General features: G+C 45.0%; 1 protein-coding gene across 8 annotated transcripts; it reads right to left on the minus strand.

Moving 5' to 3' along the window:
- Positions 1-756: 756 nt before the first annotated feature.
- On the minus strand, positions 757-17,657 carry RAE1 (ribonucleic acid export 1). 8 transcript variants are annotated; one of them, XM_081559335.1, is made up of 13 exons: positions 17,604-17,657; positions 16,944-17,020; positions 14,551-14,647; positions 13,874-13,978; positions 12,994-13,086; positions 9,755-9,841; positions 8,720-8,806; positions 8,529-8,600; positions 7,435-7,542; positions 5,256-5,362; positions 5,096-5,171; positions 4,328-4,522; positions 757-1,210 (listed from the first exon to the last, which is right to left on the minus strand). In XM_081559335.1, exons 1-13 carry the CDS (start codon positions 17,634-17,636, stop codon positions 1,124-1,126), a joined length of 1,224 nt encoding a protein of 407 aa, XP_081415461.1. In that variant the 5' UTR covers positions 17,637-17,657; the 3' UTR covers positions 757-1,123. The 8 variants fall into 8 exon arrangements, with proteins under 8 accessions (XP_081415461.1, XP_081415465.1, XP_081415462.1 ...); XM_081559339.1 differs by having other exon boundaries at positions 17,441-17,609; XM_081559336.1 differs by lacking the exon at positions 17,604-17,657 and adding an exon at positions 17,307-17,343.
- Between the last annotated feature and the right edge of the window lie 265 nt (positions 17,658-17,922).

Raw genomic sequence — 17,922 nt, forward strand, 5'->3', positions numbered from 1 at the left:
AAAACAACAAAACTTTTCAGACCAAAAGAGCCAGAGTTAATGGTTTGAATTCATCTATGATTTGATGAGCGAAGAACTTAAACCACTGAGTGCAGGTTATGTCTTTCAGTAGAAAACTTTATTTTGTCTTTTAGGAGTAGGCAAACATGTCTTACAGTATTACAATACCTGACTTCCACACTGAGCAAGTTAATTTACAACCAGCCCCAAAGAGTAAAGCAGAAGCATTTGGGTTCGCAGGGTAAAAACACAATAGACTCTCATTTCTGATACTTACCAATCATGAATTTTATTACATGAACTAAAAAAAACACTCCAAAACTATGGCTACTGGGGGCACGAGCCCAGAGCACTTCCCATGCAGCAGACTTGGGTTCTAACTTGGGAGTCCACAAAGGCATCACCCACTTGGGCTCTGTCCACAAAGGGCTGTCCCTCAAAACAGGAAGAACCATGTTCCAGTCACCAGGACACCCAGCAGAGATGAAAAGCACTGAAATGTCAAAGATGGGAATGAGGAAAGCAAAACAAAAGCACATCCAAACTCTGTCCAGCAATGCTTGGAGAGGCTGCTGCTGGACATACCACCGGGCAGAGACAACCCCAGCTCAGGACTGTCTCTCCTGAGGGGCGAAATCTCTCATTTCCGACAGGGCATCTGCAATCACAGACCAAAACCCAACGAGGAAGCTAAGCAGGACAACCATCAGAGCTCATGGGTGGGTGAGAGGAGAGTCGGACAAAGGGAGCTTAGGAGACAATCTTCAAAATGTTTATTACAAAATACAGTACAGGCTTGCCAAATGTTTCCCAATGTTCTCTAATACATACACTGCGGGATGAAGCACTGCAAATCCCTGGCAGGCACCCATGTGACTCTAAGGACGTCTATAATGATTTGAATCTCCTTAGAGGTACAGACGAAACCTGTACCAGTAAAGGAACGGAGATGAACAGTCACTGCGGCCGCCCGGCTCCTGCCTGCTGAAGAATGACGTCGTTTTCTCCAGAGGTTGAAATCCATGTCCAGGGCTGACAACCTGCTGAAAGCTGGGACCCAAATTCATACAGAGACGAGGCAGAATGGAGAGAAAACTCCGGACAACCTACAGGTCTCCAGCCACTACTTCTTATTCCTGGGTTTTAGCTCTTCGGCTGCGTTACGCAGGAAAATGTAATTTTTCTTTTGGGGATTATAAAATTCATGTCCCTAAAGGGGAAAAAAACAGTATCTTAAAAACTGATGAAACATCAGGTTAGCATTTTGTGGGCACTTTTAACATGCCAAGTCCTATGCCCTGTGCATGAAGCATAATCTCTTAGGAGTGAAAGAGGTAAATGGATAGAAATAAAAGTCAAATCTTAAACAAAAACTTCTCCCCAGAGAAAAGGTTAAAGATGTGGGACTTGCCATGTCCCCTTGGGGGCTACGTATTTCTCTCTTTAGCAGTGAGACTCCTGTCAACCTTCCAACCACTGGTTTACTGCTGAGACCACTCCCCAGACAGCACAGCCTGGGGAGGGGAGGGTGGTGGAGAATGAGCTGCAGGTTTCTCAGCACAGGAGACACCTGGTCTGTGACGTCAGAAGGAGCAGACGTGCCGTCCCAGGCGCCGAGGGACGTGACGTGCAGATGTTGGTGGATCTGCCAGGGAGGGAGGGGGGCTACGTGACACTGGGGGAGCTGGAAACACCTAGTTCAGGCCAGGCTATGAGCAACAAAGGGAAAAAGGAATGGCAGCCACAAAGGCTGTAAGTGACAATGACAGTGAGTGACAGGACAGGAAGAGAGCAGAGTAGGTGGACAAGACAGTGGAGTGGAAACCCACGGTAACCAAAAGGCCTGGAACACGGAGGTGGGAAGGGCCTTGGGTGTACCCTGCCACCTGCTCTGCAAAGGCACGCTTTATTCTCATTCCTTGACAGTTATGCCGAGATGGTTCTAGAAATTCTGCTCAACCAATGACCAATCATTCTCATAATATACAAAGTATAGCTTTTCTTATTGGTTATGGTAAAGCAGCAAGCTAATATTAATCAGGAAACCATGACTCCATACCACAGATACTGTCCTTCAACTGAGAACAATGGAAAACTCCTAAAATAACTTTTTTTTAAATTAAAAGATTATAATTAAGTATTCAACTGTAAGTTAACATTAACTGTTCAGATTAAGGGATTCTGCTGCTGCTAAGTCGCATCAGTCGTGTCCGACTCTGTGCGACCCCATAGACGGCAGCCCACCAGACTCCCCCGTCCCTGGGATTCTCCAGGCAAGAACACTGGAGTGGGTTGCCATTTCCATCTCTGAGTAGTGCTCAAATCAATGAGCTTTGGTTGTATACTTCTTTCAATTTACAACAATTTTTTCAAGGCTTGAAAACAGAGCCCTGAGTGTTATGTGAGTAAAACATGGAGTTTTGATGTGGCTGCAGGTCTAGCAGGTAAAGAAGACGAGTTCCATCAGAGGCCCATGGGAACACTGGGGCCTCAGGCCAGAAGCTGGCTCCAACCCCAGACAGGCAGAACCAAAAACAGCACACTCTTTGTAAAACCGAGGCTATGGCTTCCACAGATGAATGTATAAACAGTGATCCCAGACCACGGGATACCACTCAGTCGTAAAAAGGAACAAACTAGTGACATATTCAACAGCAAAAAAGCATACCTAGTGTATGACTCCATCTGTATAGAATTCTAGAAAACACAAATTCATCCATAACAACAGAAAGGAAATCAATGTGTGTGTGAAAGAAAGGATTACAATAACACACAACCTTTTGGGAGATAACTTTGTTAATCTTGACTGTGGTGATGGTTTCCTGGGTATGTAAAGATACTGAAACTGATCAAAGTATACTTTTTACATATGTTATGTGCAATTTACTGCATTTCCATTACAACTCAGTGAAGTTGCTTAAAAAGGGGGGAGGTGGGGGAGGGGCAGCTGCACGGCTCACAGAAGCAAAGGCTCAGAGAGGGTGCACCTCCCACAGGCCAGAGCAGGCACACAACAGTGTGCTGACTGGGCAAGATGTGCCACACAGGTGAAGTGGGTGCAGCTCAGTGACTGCCCAGCTCTTCTGAGAGAGAGACAGAATCAAAGGCGATTTCAAGACTTCTGCCCCACTGACCAGGTGGTATGTAAGTAAAGAGGAAAACAGGAGAAGCAGCAAGCCTGGGGGATAAAAGGAGACAGGTCGGAAAATCCACCCGATTTTTATGTCCTAGGTTAAGGTGCTCAGGGGGTACCCAGGTGCAGACACCCCACTGGGATGGGGACACAGGGAGAACTGGGGCACAAGGTCAGGAGGCAGGTTAGACACAAGACACTAGCTTATGCTGGAGGTGCTTCATGAATGCAGATGTGCCCCAAGGAACCTGAAGGAGAACCATGGAAAAAGGTCTGCATGCAAGAGTTGGGAAGAAGAGCAGAAGCCACCAGAGATGGTGAGCAGTCAGGAGTAGGAATACAACTGACACCCAAATATCAGAGACCAGGGAGAAGGCTTTGTGAATGGAAGAGGAAGGGGTGGCTCCCAGTGCCCAACACAGAAAATAAGCAGCTTCTGCACTGGACAAGGACAAAGGCAGTGAGATCCCAACTGCTGCTCCAGGAAACTGAGGAGGAGACAGAGGTGGGGGAACAAGAGGGCAGGTGGTTACCGCTCTGGACGAGCTTAACAAGAAGGGGACACTGGGATTCTTAACGCTTATTTTAGAACAGCTGAAGTGTGTGCTTACAGACCGCGGAAGGAGACAGGGGACTGGAAGAGAAGATGGAATAACAAGAAGCAGAGAAGAATGGAGTTAAGTATGTTGGGGATGGGAGGGGAGGGGGGCAGGACGAGTGAAGACAGACACGTGTGGAGGTGAGACTGTGGCTGAAAGCTGAAACCTGAGTGCTCGGGTCAGTTCTTTTACCACGGCACTGGGATGACTCAAACACAACCAGGACCCCATCAGTCTGTAACTTCCCTCCCCAAACAGTGAACAAACAAAAAGCCTATGCCTCTGGTGAAGGCCGGGCGCCTTGCTGAGCCCTCGTCACTCTCGCCCAACAACCTCCGACATCTCTGAATGACTCAGATGCCCCAGAGTGTCGGCTGCTGGGTTTACGCTGATCAAGCACCTCACGTGGGCATGTTCTCAGGGAAAGGCTCAGAGGGAGGCCCTGCTGCTTCCTGCTGCAGTGAGGTGATGGTGACAGGCCACGTGCAAGATACACAGCACATCTGGAGAGGCCTCACGACTAAGCTCAGGCCTTCGTACACCAGAGCCTGGCTCTGCTGCCAGATGGCGCCAGTGTAGGCCTGGGGATTCTCACCTTTGACCAGTCGTAGCTGGAAGCATACGCAAATATGTTTCCATTGTGATTGAAGCAGCAGGCTGATATCGGCTGATCTAACTGTTCTGAAGTCTTTAGTTTTGTTCTGGCATCTTTGTCCCAAAAGCTGAATCTACCATCAGATCCCACAGTGGCAAGGGTGCCATGGACAGGATGGAACGCAATTCCATTAACCTACAAAGGATGGATACATACAATGAGGAGCAGAGAAGGGAGGAGAAACCAGGTTTTTGACAACGCAGACTTCCTGGTTCAATGAGAACATAAATTGAACAACATAATTTCATTAGAGCTGATGGCCTGCTGATCACATCAGAAACCAGCCCTGCTTCCTGAACCAACTGACAGCCCAGGACTGAATCTTGTCTCTCGTTAAAAATACAAGTCAACAAAAGTTAATAAGTATGTAAGCTAGTGGCACCAAGGAGCAAACCTCAGGAAAATGCCTTTTCTTTTTCAGCAAATAGCAATTTCTCAGTTTTAGCTAGGCGTACCGTCTACCAGCACTCATACAGGTGGAAGTTGCTCCCCAAAACTCCTAAGCTTGCATTTCAGAAACAGAGAGAATGAAGAGAGTCAACATGTTCATAAAAACAGAAAACCGAAACCTCCCACGTAAGCCATTTATCCCTGCACATGAACACACACAATGACAGTGATCTTTTCTGATCCCGTAATGACTCAGCTATCCACCGCCAAGTCTAGTTTCTAGACACATTCTCAGGATTAACGTTTCTAAAAACGCACCGCATAGATGTCCTGAGGAGCTGAAGTGTTGGTCCCGTTAGATCGATGACATTTAAAGGTGAAGTTATCCTTGGCACTGAAAAACAAAGGCCCAACTTGGTTTTCCTTCAAAACAAAATGTCTCACATGAACATCTGCAAGCTGACCAGGCCTCACTTACGGATTTGGGGGGTTGATGTAGTGGATAGCAACTCTCCCCTCGATGCTTCCCAGGGCAAAACCTGTCGGCTTGTTCTGTTTGTCTTTAAAAATAGCCACACATCGATGCTATAGTTGGGGAGAAAAAGTATATCATCATCATGTGAAGTATAACATCCCATAAATAACGTGAAAATAAACAACTTTTACTCCATTTTTGGGTTTTGAAAGAACCAGAAACGTATTTCTCAAACACGATAAAGAAGATTTTTCCATTCCTCCAGTAGGCATTCATTTTTTATTCAGCCACATGATTTTATGAATAAACCACAGATCACGTGCTTCCGTCCAGGTGCTGCTGCTCCTCTGCCGCCCTGCAGGCCTCGCTGTCACTGCAGCAGGGCATGCACCCCTCAGCCCCACCAGCTCCTATTCCCGCACTGACCCCCTGGTGGGTTGGGAGGACACGTCACTTTGATTTGCAGCACATCACTGACTAAGCGAGTGCTCTCTAGGAAGTCACCCAGTGTCCCAGGGTCTCTGCGTCCCCAGATGGAAAAGGGAAGTAGTGCTGGCTAGGGGAGGATGTGGGAACAAGGGTCGAGCATACAGTGGGTGCGGCCAGAACTTCCTAAACCATGAGTAAGCTATGCAAACGCTAGACACTGCACTTGATCCAACGCTGAGCCTGAGGGCCCAGAGGAGGGTCTTCTGGACTCCACAGAAGATCCCAAACAAACAGCCCACGGCCCAGTCTCCGGAGGCAGAGACGCACAGGTCCACACTCCTGTTGTCAAGAGCTGTGTTAGAGTTGGAAGGAGAGAAATGGTCAGATTCGAAACCACACACAGGGTGCAAGTGAGCGTGATGGTTGAGATGGGGGAGAGAAAACGAAGGACAGTGAGTAAAGGGCAACTCCTGATTTCTGGCCTAGACAGCTAAAGGTGGAGGCCCCACCTAGTGAGATGCAGAGCATATGGGTAGGAGCAGGCTGGGGGCAGTGGGGAGGCCCTGGGCCTGGTATGGGATGCTATTGGGCTGAGATACCGGCGGTGGGGGTGGGGAGCGGGGAAGCATAGGAGTTGTCAGCCTGCGGGTGCCCTTGTCAGGAGCACAGAGGGTAGGTAGCTAGGGATCCAAGACTCCAGCCCACCATGCACCCCTAACCAATAGTCATGAACAGCACAAGGGACTGTGCTGAGGTTCAGAAGGCAGTGGCCCAGGGCAGAAGCCTGGGGAACCTCAAGATACAGCAAGGAAGACAAAGCAGCAAGCAGAGGCAGGAGGTAAGAGACTGGCATTATAGAGCCCAAGGACAAAATCTTAAGAACATATAGTAAGAGTATCGGTGAGTGCCATGGTTGTGGTAAGATGAGGGTGATGAGTATCCACTGGAGTTACTGACTAGGAAGCCATCAGTGGCCATGCCAGAAACAATTTTGGTGGAGTAACGGGCAGAAGTCTCAAAGGAGTGGATGAGAAATGAGTAGGAGGTAGGGGAACCAGGAAAGCTCATTTATGACACTTGACTTACAAGGGGAAAAGGTACCTAGCTGGCTGAGGATGTGGGGATCAGAAGAGGTTTGTTTCCCAGGATTAGACTTGAGTCTGTCTTATGCCAAAGAACAAAAAGTTGGGGGGTGCAGAGGGGGGAAGATGAGATACAGGAGGGAGGTGGGTGGCTGACAGGCTGAGGCTCCTGAGGTGGGAGGGCGCAGAGCCCAACCAAAACTGGCCACTGGAGAGCGTGGACCACCCCTCAACAGGTGGGAAAAGGCAGGGAAGAGGCAGGTATAGCCAGAGTTCTAGGTTCAGCAGGAGTAAGATGAGGAAGTTTCCAATTATCAGCTTCTGTGTTCTAGGAGTAGAGGCTGATCTGATCTGCAGAGACAAAGGCCAAAGGAGGGAGGGATCAGAAGAGGGTGAAGAAGATCTAAGAATCTGTGGCATGTGGAGACCGAGCTGAAGGCAGAAGCTACGGACTCATGATGGAACCAATTCACTGTGGTGTGTATCCATTCAGCAGCATTCTGCTACCCAGGGGATGTCTGCCAAGGATGGTATTTACCCACTAATACTGTGTTTATATCCTTAAATTCACCTCCTTTTAATATCCAACAGTACAACAATTTCCACATGCAGGCACTTACTCCCTATGATAGATGCTAAATACAAGCTTCCTGATCTGATGCGTGACTCACCTGATGCTTCAGTGGAGATTCTATCCTCCTGAATTCAGAAGGCTGATTCTCTAACTGATACACAATCAGGCCCCTCTCTGCAGTTGCCACCACAGCCATAGGATATATCTAGGAAAAAGAGGACAGCAGAGACCTACTTAAAGCGGGGTAAAATCTTTTGTATACCAAAATATTCTATCAATTTTTTCAGAGTTGCAAAAATAACTGAATTTTTTTTAAGCTTAACAATCCAATGGTATTTACATGCTTCAAGGTAACCTAGAGAAATCATAATTGAAAACAGAACATACCTTTTTAAAAGACTCATTTTTTAAAACTATGAAATATTATGAAATATTTATTTAGAACATATACTGAGGAATAGAGAAGAAATGAAAATCGTTTGTCTACCACCCCCTTCAAATGATAAGAGTTGTCAGCATTATGGTATATTTTCCCTTGTCCTTTTTTTAAGCGTTTTTTTATACACGTGTGTATATGTATGTTTCTATATAATTCTATAATTCTATATAATTCCTTTACTAAAGCATGTTCAGTGAGCACCACTCCACACATTTTCCTGAGAACACTAGTGGTGGCCATCTAAGTAACAGTCCCTCAAATCAAGTGACCGCAGAGTTCACTTAACCATGTCTGTCTAGTTGGCCCACTGGGTCATTTCCAATTATACAGAACAAAGAACATTTGCATCTCTACTTTTCTCATGATAAATTCCTGAAAGTGGAATTATGCGGCAGTTAGTACACTCTTAAGACTTACTGCTACACCAACAGAGAAAGTTCTTCAGCTTCTATCCCACTCAGAGACAGTCACCAAAGATCTAGTCCCACATCACAAAGTTATTGCCAGTTTTTGTACAGTACACATCATACCGGTGCCAGCATGGCCTGTGGCAAAATATGTTCATATAACAAGTGACTAAAAAAGTGTGACATCCAGTTTTCTGTAGTTCTGGAACATATGCAGTATAAAAATCTAGGTTTAAGACAACTGAGGCAATCCAAATTAGATCCCACATCTATTATTAAAGTCTGAAGGGTTTTTACGTTGTCCTCTGATTGTAAGATATCATAAAGTAAGAAGAAATTCCTTACCACGTCAGCACAATAACATCTTTCAGGGAGCTGTAACACCATCATAGGATTTGATGATCGTGTATCCCAAAACTGAAAGACAAAAAAAAAAAAAAAAAAAAGTGCCCAACCATTCAGAGCTAACATCCAGATAGTATAAGAATAATGTCCACCTTGGTCAGGCCAGGAAGTCCCTTGCCTATATAGTATACCTTCAAAGTCTTATCCCAGCTCCCAGTCATCACACAGCTGTAGTTTGGTGCTTTGATCCAATGTATTGTTTTGACAGGAGCATCGTGCTTTCAAGACAAAACCAAAACAGATCAAGGTAAGTGTAACATAACATGCCACACAGCTTTGGTTCTGGAAATTCAAAGAGCAGGAATCTTAAATATTGAGGTCATACTCAACAAAAACCAAAGGATAGTTTAGTCCTTCCCCATGACCAAAATATTCTGTGTAACATTAAGAGCATGTACCTACCTTCCATACCAACAGAATTTAATTTGATTTGAACCATAATTAACTAGTATGAGAGTGAAGGGGGAGGTACTCAGAAAAAACTCACAGGGAAGAACTCCACCACAGTTGTGTCACTGAGAAGACAAACATTAGAGATCGAAGAGGTGCTGTAGCACACGGTACTGCCGTCTCAGGGTATTTGACACCTTCCTGAAAATGTCTCAGTGTCAAGAGGCTCTTCCCCACCAGGCCTGACCCTCTGGTTCTAGGCTCTCTCCTCTTCATCGTTTCCACTTTTCTTAAGCAGTCTTCCCACAAGAACCTGCCTGCCATCCTCCAGCAGGCTGTAAAAGCTCCTGACACAGGGAAGGGTGCCTCTCACTCACTGCGGTGTCTCTACTCCAAGGACAGTGCCTGCGGTATCACTGGCAATTAATACATATTTGTTTAATGAACAAGTGACCAAATGCAGCCTGGGACAAGGTAAGCCACACACGGGTGCTGGAATGCTGAGGACACTGCCTTTTACAGGTCTGAACATCACTAGCTCCTTAGGACGCAACCTTCAACCACACAAATGTGGAAGACCCTTGATAGAACAACTTGTGAAACACCAGTAAAAACGAGAGTGCTCATAAAATTGGTGTTATTTTGTGCTGAAGAGGTTTCTGGTATATTTAAGTCTAGTTGATTTGATACAGTTGAATTGCACCTTTCCTATAACAAAGAATCCTTACAACCCTGCCTTGCCCAGCATCTCTGTAGAAGATATTATTATTTATTACCTGTGCAATCTGTATTGCCTGGTTACTATTGAGGTCCCACATTTTGGCAGTTTTATCACATGAGGCTGTAAATACTTTGCTCCCATCCTAAAATAAAGTAGAAAAAAATCTGACATTCTAATAAAAATAAAAATTCTATATGTACATTTAGATATTAGATTGAACATACTGAGGCAGGTTTTATTTTGCAATTTTTATTTTTCCAATCATTTGGGGGCATGTGTATTGCAAACTACAATGTCATATACAAAACACATTTCCAGCTCTTTTCAATTATCAATTTTTTTCTAAGAGACAATGTGTAAACAGGTTAATAAAAAATTTAAACAGCATTTAGAGTTATGTAATGAAAACCAAGCCCCTCCCTGACCCCAGCTCACTGTTCAGAGGCAGGCATGGTCACTGGCAGGTCTCTAGGAATAGCCTTTTATATCCTGTCTTAATGTGTATTACCTACCAGGAGCCACTTACATTTTTTTTCTTATTTTCATAAATTTCAAGCCTTCACAACAGGTACAAGAACAGTAGAACGAATACTCACAAACCCATCATCTAAGTTCACCAATTTAAACATTTTGCCACATATACTGTATCTTTCTCCCCACAATTTCTGCTCTATATCCACATATGTTCAATCATTATTACTTGTGTTCAGTTCAACATCTAACAGCATTCTAAAGTGCGTGCAATAAAACTACACTAATTTACAATGATCATTGGTCCAATAAAAACTACAGAATAGCTTAAAAAATTGGCAATCACTGTGTTACAGTTTTAAAATATTCACATACAGAATTCATAGAGTAGGTCAGTCAATTATGAAGTACCAGATAATTTAAAAACAATAAGTACTGAGTTGAAAATGTAGACCAATCATCAACAATTCTTTTTCCTAAAGGGTGATATAGTAAATAGTTCAGCTTTGCAGGTCAAGTGGTCTCTGTTTCAACTCCTAATTCTGCTGCTGTACCTTGAAGGCAGCCATACACACTGTCAAATGAATGAGTGTGGTTGTGTTTCCAGAAAACTTTATTTACAAAAGTTAGCAATAGGCCAAATTGGGCCATTGGGCCATAATCTGCAGACCCCTACTACTTCATTTCTGGTTCCACAGCTCAAAGATTTACCATTATCCTTACCTAGCAAAAACTTATTTGAAGTCACCAGCTCTCCATCTGAAAGAAGAGAGAAAACCTTCTTCTCTATTAATGAGGCTCTAAGGGTAAGTCCACAAATCCTTGGAAAGATGCTTATGTGCGCTGTCCTGAGGCTGAGTGAAACACTGGCCCCTCAATCTCATGAAATGCTGACCCTACCAGCTGCAGGATGCCAGGCCCCAGTGGACACACCGAGACAGAGGCCAGGTCTATCAAAAGGCTGGGGCAGAGGAATGAGATCCCTAAATGCTTCCAAATCAGCTCCTCTAAGCTCTACCTGCTATGTCCACGCAGCGAGCCACATCCTTGGACTGCTGGAGAATCACCCTCACCAAGTTGGGCTTTTATACCTCATGGGTAACTCTGGCTCTTCTGTGCCTTTCCATATATGCCTTCCTCTTCCAGGCCAGCTCCTATTTCCTATAAGCCCCGGTGAAGGAGGCTGTCAGTGCATGGGCTCTGGAGCCAGAAGGTCCAGGTCTGGACTCAGCCTTTCTCTATGTTCCCTCAAGCAAGTCTCTTAACCACTTCCCACATGTGCCACGCTAGTCTTTGAGTGACTGGATAACAGACTCAGAAAGATTAAGTAACGTGGCAAAGCCAAAAGGTGAAGACAGAGTTGAAATTTGAATCCACACTCGGAATGGAGACAGTTCTCTAAAGCTATAAGCAAATGTTTTGCTTCTAAGATTCAGCTCAATTCTTGCCTCTTCTATGAAGCTTTCACTGCATCCTTCCCAAACTTCATACTTGCTTTCTGGGTCTGTCCACCCAGCACAGTGCATCCTGCCTCTCTAAGAACTTGGCTCCCTGAATTGAACTCTTAATGTCTATATTTTGACTCCTCCACTAGACGGCGCACGACTCTAATGGAGACAGAGAAAGGAAATAGGCTGTGTACATTTCTGTAAAAGGCGACTCAGGAACACTTGAGCAACAAACAGAATTCTGGTGTTAGGTAATTCTATTTCTTACCATACTTGATAAGAAACTTACAATTCTGATCTGTTCTCTCATCAGTAAAGAAAGGCAGGTAAAATAAATCAGAAGTATTTAAAAATCTACTCAAATGGCTGTTTTTCTATGTGTAATTTAAAACACACCAGTGCTCTTCAGGGACAGCGGCTGAGGAGGATCTGACTACAAAGGGCAAGAGGAAATCTTTGGGCTGATGGATCTCTTCTATATTTTGACCACAACTCTATGCATTTCTCAAAATTCACAGAATCATACACTTAAAAGGTTCAATTTTACTGGCTGCAAATTACATCTAATAAAAAAAATTCTATGAGCCCAGGGAGGGACCTTGAGACTTAGCTTCCTCAGCACATCTGCCCGACTCTTTTCTTTTCGGCTGCCAGCGGGAGAAGGAGGGGAGGGAGGCTGGGCCCTCCACAGCCAAGGCTCCTGCTGTGCGTGACCTCACCATCCCTGTTGGCTTCTTTGTAAATGGTATACCTTCATTAAATTCCCCAATCACCCACCTTCTCCCCTCAAAAAAAAATAAAGAAGAGCTCAGAGTTGAATAAACTCAAACACATTTACTTATAATGCTAATGTTCAGGATTTGGGAGGAAAAAGAATTTCAAAGAAAGGAAATACTTCAAAAGTCTAATAATGGTAAAAGATTAATTATGCCCATAGGACTTACTTCCTGGGACTGTAAATTTCTAATTTTAAAACAACATAAGCTCCTGGCACATCAAGAGATATAACAAAAGCTTTAACTGTCTAACCCCTTGCTCAAGAAAATGGCAACCTGCTCCAGGATTCTTGCCTGGAGAATTCCGTGGACAGAGCAGCCTGAGGAGCTACAATCTATTGAGGGGGGGTGGTGCACAAAGAGTCAGACAGGACTGAGCAGCTAACACTTTGCTCAAGGAAACAGGTCAATAAATTAATGGATTTTTTATGCAAGAAGCTGTCAGAGAGACTAACTAAAGCTAACATAACAAAAGTTAACTGACTACATTATGAATATCAATCAATGACCGTATTTAAATTCAGAAACAGCATTTCTAAAATGTACACGCATACATGCTATTTGTATTTCAGGTTATATAAAAACATAACGAAACTTACATCACTCCAGCAGACATCTAGCACAGGCCCCGTGTGCATCTGCTGGGCTTTTGGAATAGTCTGTCCACTATCTTGAACTTCCCAGCATCGAACCTACAGTAATAAAACAATGCAGACACAACAATTAATGATAACCCCTATGCTCCCAGCCATAATCAGATAAACACAAATTTACATGACAGACACTTTCCCCTATCAAACTGGCATAATAAAATGTGTACTTACTGTCATCTCTATCTTATTTCAGGATATGAAGCTTAGAGAAGTAAGATAACTGGCCTAAGTCCCCCACTTAAGTGAGCAGCAAAGCCACTATGCATTTATCTGATTATGAGTGTGGTTAAATGGTTCAAGTTTGCTCCAACAAGCCAAACTTGTTGCACTTCTTTTGTGAAGTGCTTCTAAACATCCTTTGCCTTTTTTTCTATCAGAATTTTTATCTTTCTTTCTGAATACTACAATTCTTGTTTGGTAAGTATAGTGTTGATGCAGGACTGTTAATATAGCTAAAGGTGAAAAACTTTAACATACGCCTAAAGAACATTTTCAGGGTGCCTGGAAGGGAAATTCACATAGAGCATCAGGGACAACATTTATTCTCAATGAATACCGCACATGATCAGGGAATATACTTCAAGATACTAAACTAGAGTATAAATTTTTGAATGATGCACATGATCTTGCTTTCTTAAAAAATGGCACAAGAAGTGATGCCTGCCATTCAGAACGGTTCACACTCTCAAACTCATTTCTTTAAAAAAAGGTCATGAATAAGCCGTAACTTTGCTTTTTCACTTGGAGCAAAAACAAACAAAAAACCCAGCCCTGCCCATGCAAAGAGATACATGACAGAGAGAACATGCATTTAAGGAGCACTTACATCATTAGCCCACGATCCTGCAATAAGAAAGTTCCCCGGCAAGGTTGGGGGGCTAAATGATAGACAACCAATGCTATCATCCGGAGAGGATGTTACTTCAATATCCTGGGGTGGAAAAAGTCCATGTTAAAATCACGATTTAATTCAAAATTGCTTTCTTTCTCACCAACACATCAAGGTGAAGTGTCCCTGTTTCCAAGAACTAAGTGAATCAGATCTCACTTACTTGGATAAAAAGGGGGAATGTAACCCAGCCAGTGAAAGTACTGGCACTGCTGGACCGCAGGCAGCATCTCAAAGCTAGGCCTGCAGCCACATTTCCCAACAATGGCCCACCAGGTCATTCGTGCCCCACAGTGCTCAACCATCGTCATCACCTGCCTCCCTCTCCCAGAGAAATTCTCATTCAACAGTTGTGCACTGGACCTTGGGCACCTGCAATTTTGACAAACACCTCACGTGATTTCGGTGACTAGGAATGTTAGGGGAAACAGGGCACCAGTCCAGGGGACACACAGTTTCTCTGCTCCAGTATTTGAGAAGGCAGGCTGAACAAAATTTCAGCATTTTCACCTCAAAGGAGGCTCCCACACCAAGTGGGATTCTCTTACTGTCACAGATATGGGACTCTCTGGCCTGCGCTGTTTCTAAAAACCCTGTGAAGCTGTATGTGGTACCTTCATAGGGTTGTGATTATCTGTGGTTGTGCTGCCAAACATGCTGGTCCCACCAGATCCAAAACCCGAGGTTGTTCCAAACAGACTCATTTTGGCCCTAAAAAATAATGGAAAAAGTAAAGGACAAGTCCTCTCTTAAGTAATAAACATCCCTAAGAGGCAATAAAAAGAAACAGTTAAGTTATAGAAGGGATATAGAGAGTAAATAAATGACTTGATGTCAGGCTTCTCTCTTTTGAAGAGATTTAAATATGCAATAAGCAGAGTGCCTTTTAACAATAAGCCTTCTATTTTTAGAACAGTTTTTAATGGAAAATTCCCAAGACAGGGGAGTTCCCATCTATCCCACATCCAGTTCCCTTCTTACATTTGTCACAATTAATTAACCAATATTGATACATTACAGCACAGTATTTTTCAGTCACTAGCTAGAAAATGAATTCATTTTTACACAGTTTGAGACACAGTGCTGAGCAGTAGGAAGACAACAGGAAACCAGCGGGAGGCTCTGTTCTTCCAGGTTCCCACTTAGTGACAGTTCCCTTTCCTCGTACAAATTTCTGCACTCTGGTTTAGGTCACTATTTCTGCATGAGGTTACTAAGAAAAGCAATCAATCTTGGCAGCAATCACAGGAGTTTTAAAGAGTAATCTACCTTTATCTGGTTTGGCACTGTGCTGGACATTTGCCCAGCAAGAATCCCCCACTTAAGAGTTTTTTAGGGGTGCCACAGTCTAGCAGGCCCACCTAGGTTAGAACCATGCCTCTGCCACTCACCAGAACTGGGATCCTAATCTGACCAAGCCTCATTTTCCCTATTCTGCAAATACAGAGAATATTAACACCTTCTCCAGGGTTGCTCTGAGTATCAAATGAGATTATCTATGTAGAAAATACAGTATCTAGTGGATAATGGGTCATAAACAAGTTTCCTTTTTTCCTTACAAGGAGAAAGTATATGTATTCTAACTCTCTGATGATTCACTTACATTGATGTCGTATTTTCAATTCTGTTAGTAAATTCTTACATCCAGCTGCCTACCCAGAGGAGCCTTGGAGCTGAGTGACATGAGATAACAAGAGTAGCATCTCTTATGATGACAATACAGAATGGGAAAACTATGAGGAATTTTGGAAGATACCTGAGTTTCCTGAGCTTCAAGAAAAATAATCAAGTGTAGACATACTAGGGCACATTATGAGCACATTAATATCTCAAAAAGCGACCCTGTGCAAGGATGTGGCACTTGCTGACCTCCTCTGACTCAAATGATTGCGATGTATTTGGAACATCAGCTAACTGTGTGAGCAAAGGAATGACAAAGGTTCTGCAATCAAGTCCAGGAACTAAATATATGATTTCGGGCAAATTATTTAGCCCCACTGGCTCAAACAGTAAAGAATCTGCCTGCAATGCAAGAGACCAGGTTCAATCCACAGGTCAGGAAGATCCCCTGGAGGAGGGCATGGCAACCCATTGAAGTATTCTTGCCTGGAATATCTCACGGACAAAAGAGCCCGCCGGGCTACACTCCATGGGGTTGCAAAGAGTCGACACGACTGAGCAACTAACACTGTCTCATCTACAAAAATAGACACTAAGATCCACTTGAAATGAAGCTGTACACACAGTGCCTGAAACTTACGCTCCTTCCTGCTCTTCAACCAGGGGGCATTAATCAGCCTGTGTGGACCATATGTTGTGCAGGACACTGGGAACCCACAATAAGTTCAGAAGGCAGGTGTTCATCTCTAGCGTACCTAGTCTCTCGCTCCCTCCTTGAGCACCCCAGTTCTGAAGGTTTCCTTTCTGCCTGTGAACACAACAAGCGCCTCCCAGTTTGAAGCATTCCTACCAGCTGTTCCTGCAACCTGGGGTGACTGGGTCTCCCCCGATGGAGGGAGTCGCTTTTTGAGATTATTAATGCGCTCATAGACCTAGTATGTCTACATTCCATTATTTTTCTTGAAGCCCAGGAAACTCAGATACCTTCCCAAATCCCCAGCTGTCTCAGTGTGAATTTTCAGGTCCCACTTCAAAAGGGAGCTCCTCTTGTGAACTTTTGGGGGGTGATGGAAATGGTCTAAACTGCACCGTGATGATGCTTACACGACTGTATTAAAACGTTCCAAACTCATCAAAATGTGCACTTTAAATGGGTTACAGTGTGTAAGTGACGTCCGGTGAAACTCTTGGAGCATCTTTTTTTAAAAGTCACCTCCTCTCCTCAGAGGCTTCCCTGCCTTCCGAAGGTAATACACCTGATCCTCCATCACTAGCCCCTTTTCTTCACAGCACCGGTCCCCATCCGGGACTTGTCTGCAACCAGCCCCCTCCCAGGGTGCCAGCTCCAAACAGCCCAGAGCTGTCTGGATGCTCCCCTAAAACACACCTGGCCCGCAGCACAGCGCCTGGCGTGTCACGGATGCTTGCCTGGGCGGAGTGTGTGCACACGGATATAATAAAACACTTGGCGGAGGAAAACAGAAACAGAGTTAACTGCATACAGTGATAAATTTAACAAAGGAGATCAAGCACGTTACCCTGGGAGAGACTACCAAGAATGGTCAGGGAAGGTCTCCGAGGCGGCCTCTTGTGTCTGAGGAGAAGCCAGACGTGTAACCAGGAAGGGCAGAGGCGATAGGGGCTGCCACCGACTCTGCCCTTTCTCGGTGCCTCTGTTTCCCCACGACAAAAACGAGGGGGTCAGAATGGCGGTGATCTTAAGGCACCCTTGCAACTCCGACGTCCCTACCAGGGGCCACTCAGGAAGCTCGCCAACGGTCCGGCTCGCGCTCCAGCACCTCGCGGCGGGACGCACTCCCCCGGGGACCCGGCCTCAGCGGCGCCATGGCGGCGGGGAACAAGGGGAATCCGCGCGGGGCCTACCTGAGAGTCGCGCAGCGGAGGGAAGCCGGCGATGGGAAGCGGGAGGAGCTCGAGAGCCTACGACCCCGCTCGGGCGCGGAGGAGACAGAGGCGAGGTGACAGGAACACTAACCCAGAGAGACTGGGGTCCCCTCACGCCGGCCGCGGAAATTGCCCTAATTACCGCCGTGACACTACGCATGCGTCGCTGAGCCATTTCCTTTGGCGTCCGGAAGTCAGGGAAGGAAAGAAAAGGCTTCTCCGCCCTCAAGGCAATGGCACGTGCGCAGAAGCACTATTGATGCCGCGAAGAAGTCCTCGTGCCAGCAGTTTGCGGATTGGTCGAAAGTTGGTGTCCGACGCAGTGCCGAGGGACCGCTCTGATAATGCCGCGGCACCGGCAGGAGAAAGGTAGTTAGAATCTTCTCTTGTGAATGTACTGTAGCAAAATTCTGATTGCCAATTCAAGTTCGACGCCATCCTTCGAATAGCTGGCGGTTTGC

The sequence above is a fragment of the Giraffa tippelskirchi genome, chromosome 13 (assembly GCF_054371585.1).
Source record: "Giraffa tippelskirchi isolate mGirTip1 chromosome 13, T2T-mGirTip1v1.2.pri, whole genome shotgun sequence".
Lineage (NCBI taxonomy): Eukaryota > Metazoa > Chordata > Mammalia > Artiodactyla > Giraffidae > Giraffa > Giraffa tippelskirchi.

Coding starts and splice junctions, on each gene's coding strand:
- RAE1 (XM_081559335.1), bottom strand. CDS start 17,636: ATGGCTCAGCGACGCATGCGTAGTGTCACGGCG. Junction 13,087..13,873: donor CAGGATCGTGGGCTAATGAT/GTAAGTGCTCCT, acceptor TTATTACTGTAG/GTTCGATGCTGGGAAGTTCA. Junction 5,363..7,434: donor AATCTCCACTGAAGCATCAG/GTGAGTCACGCA, acceptor CCCCAACTATAG/CATCGATGTGTGGCTATTTT.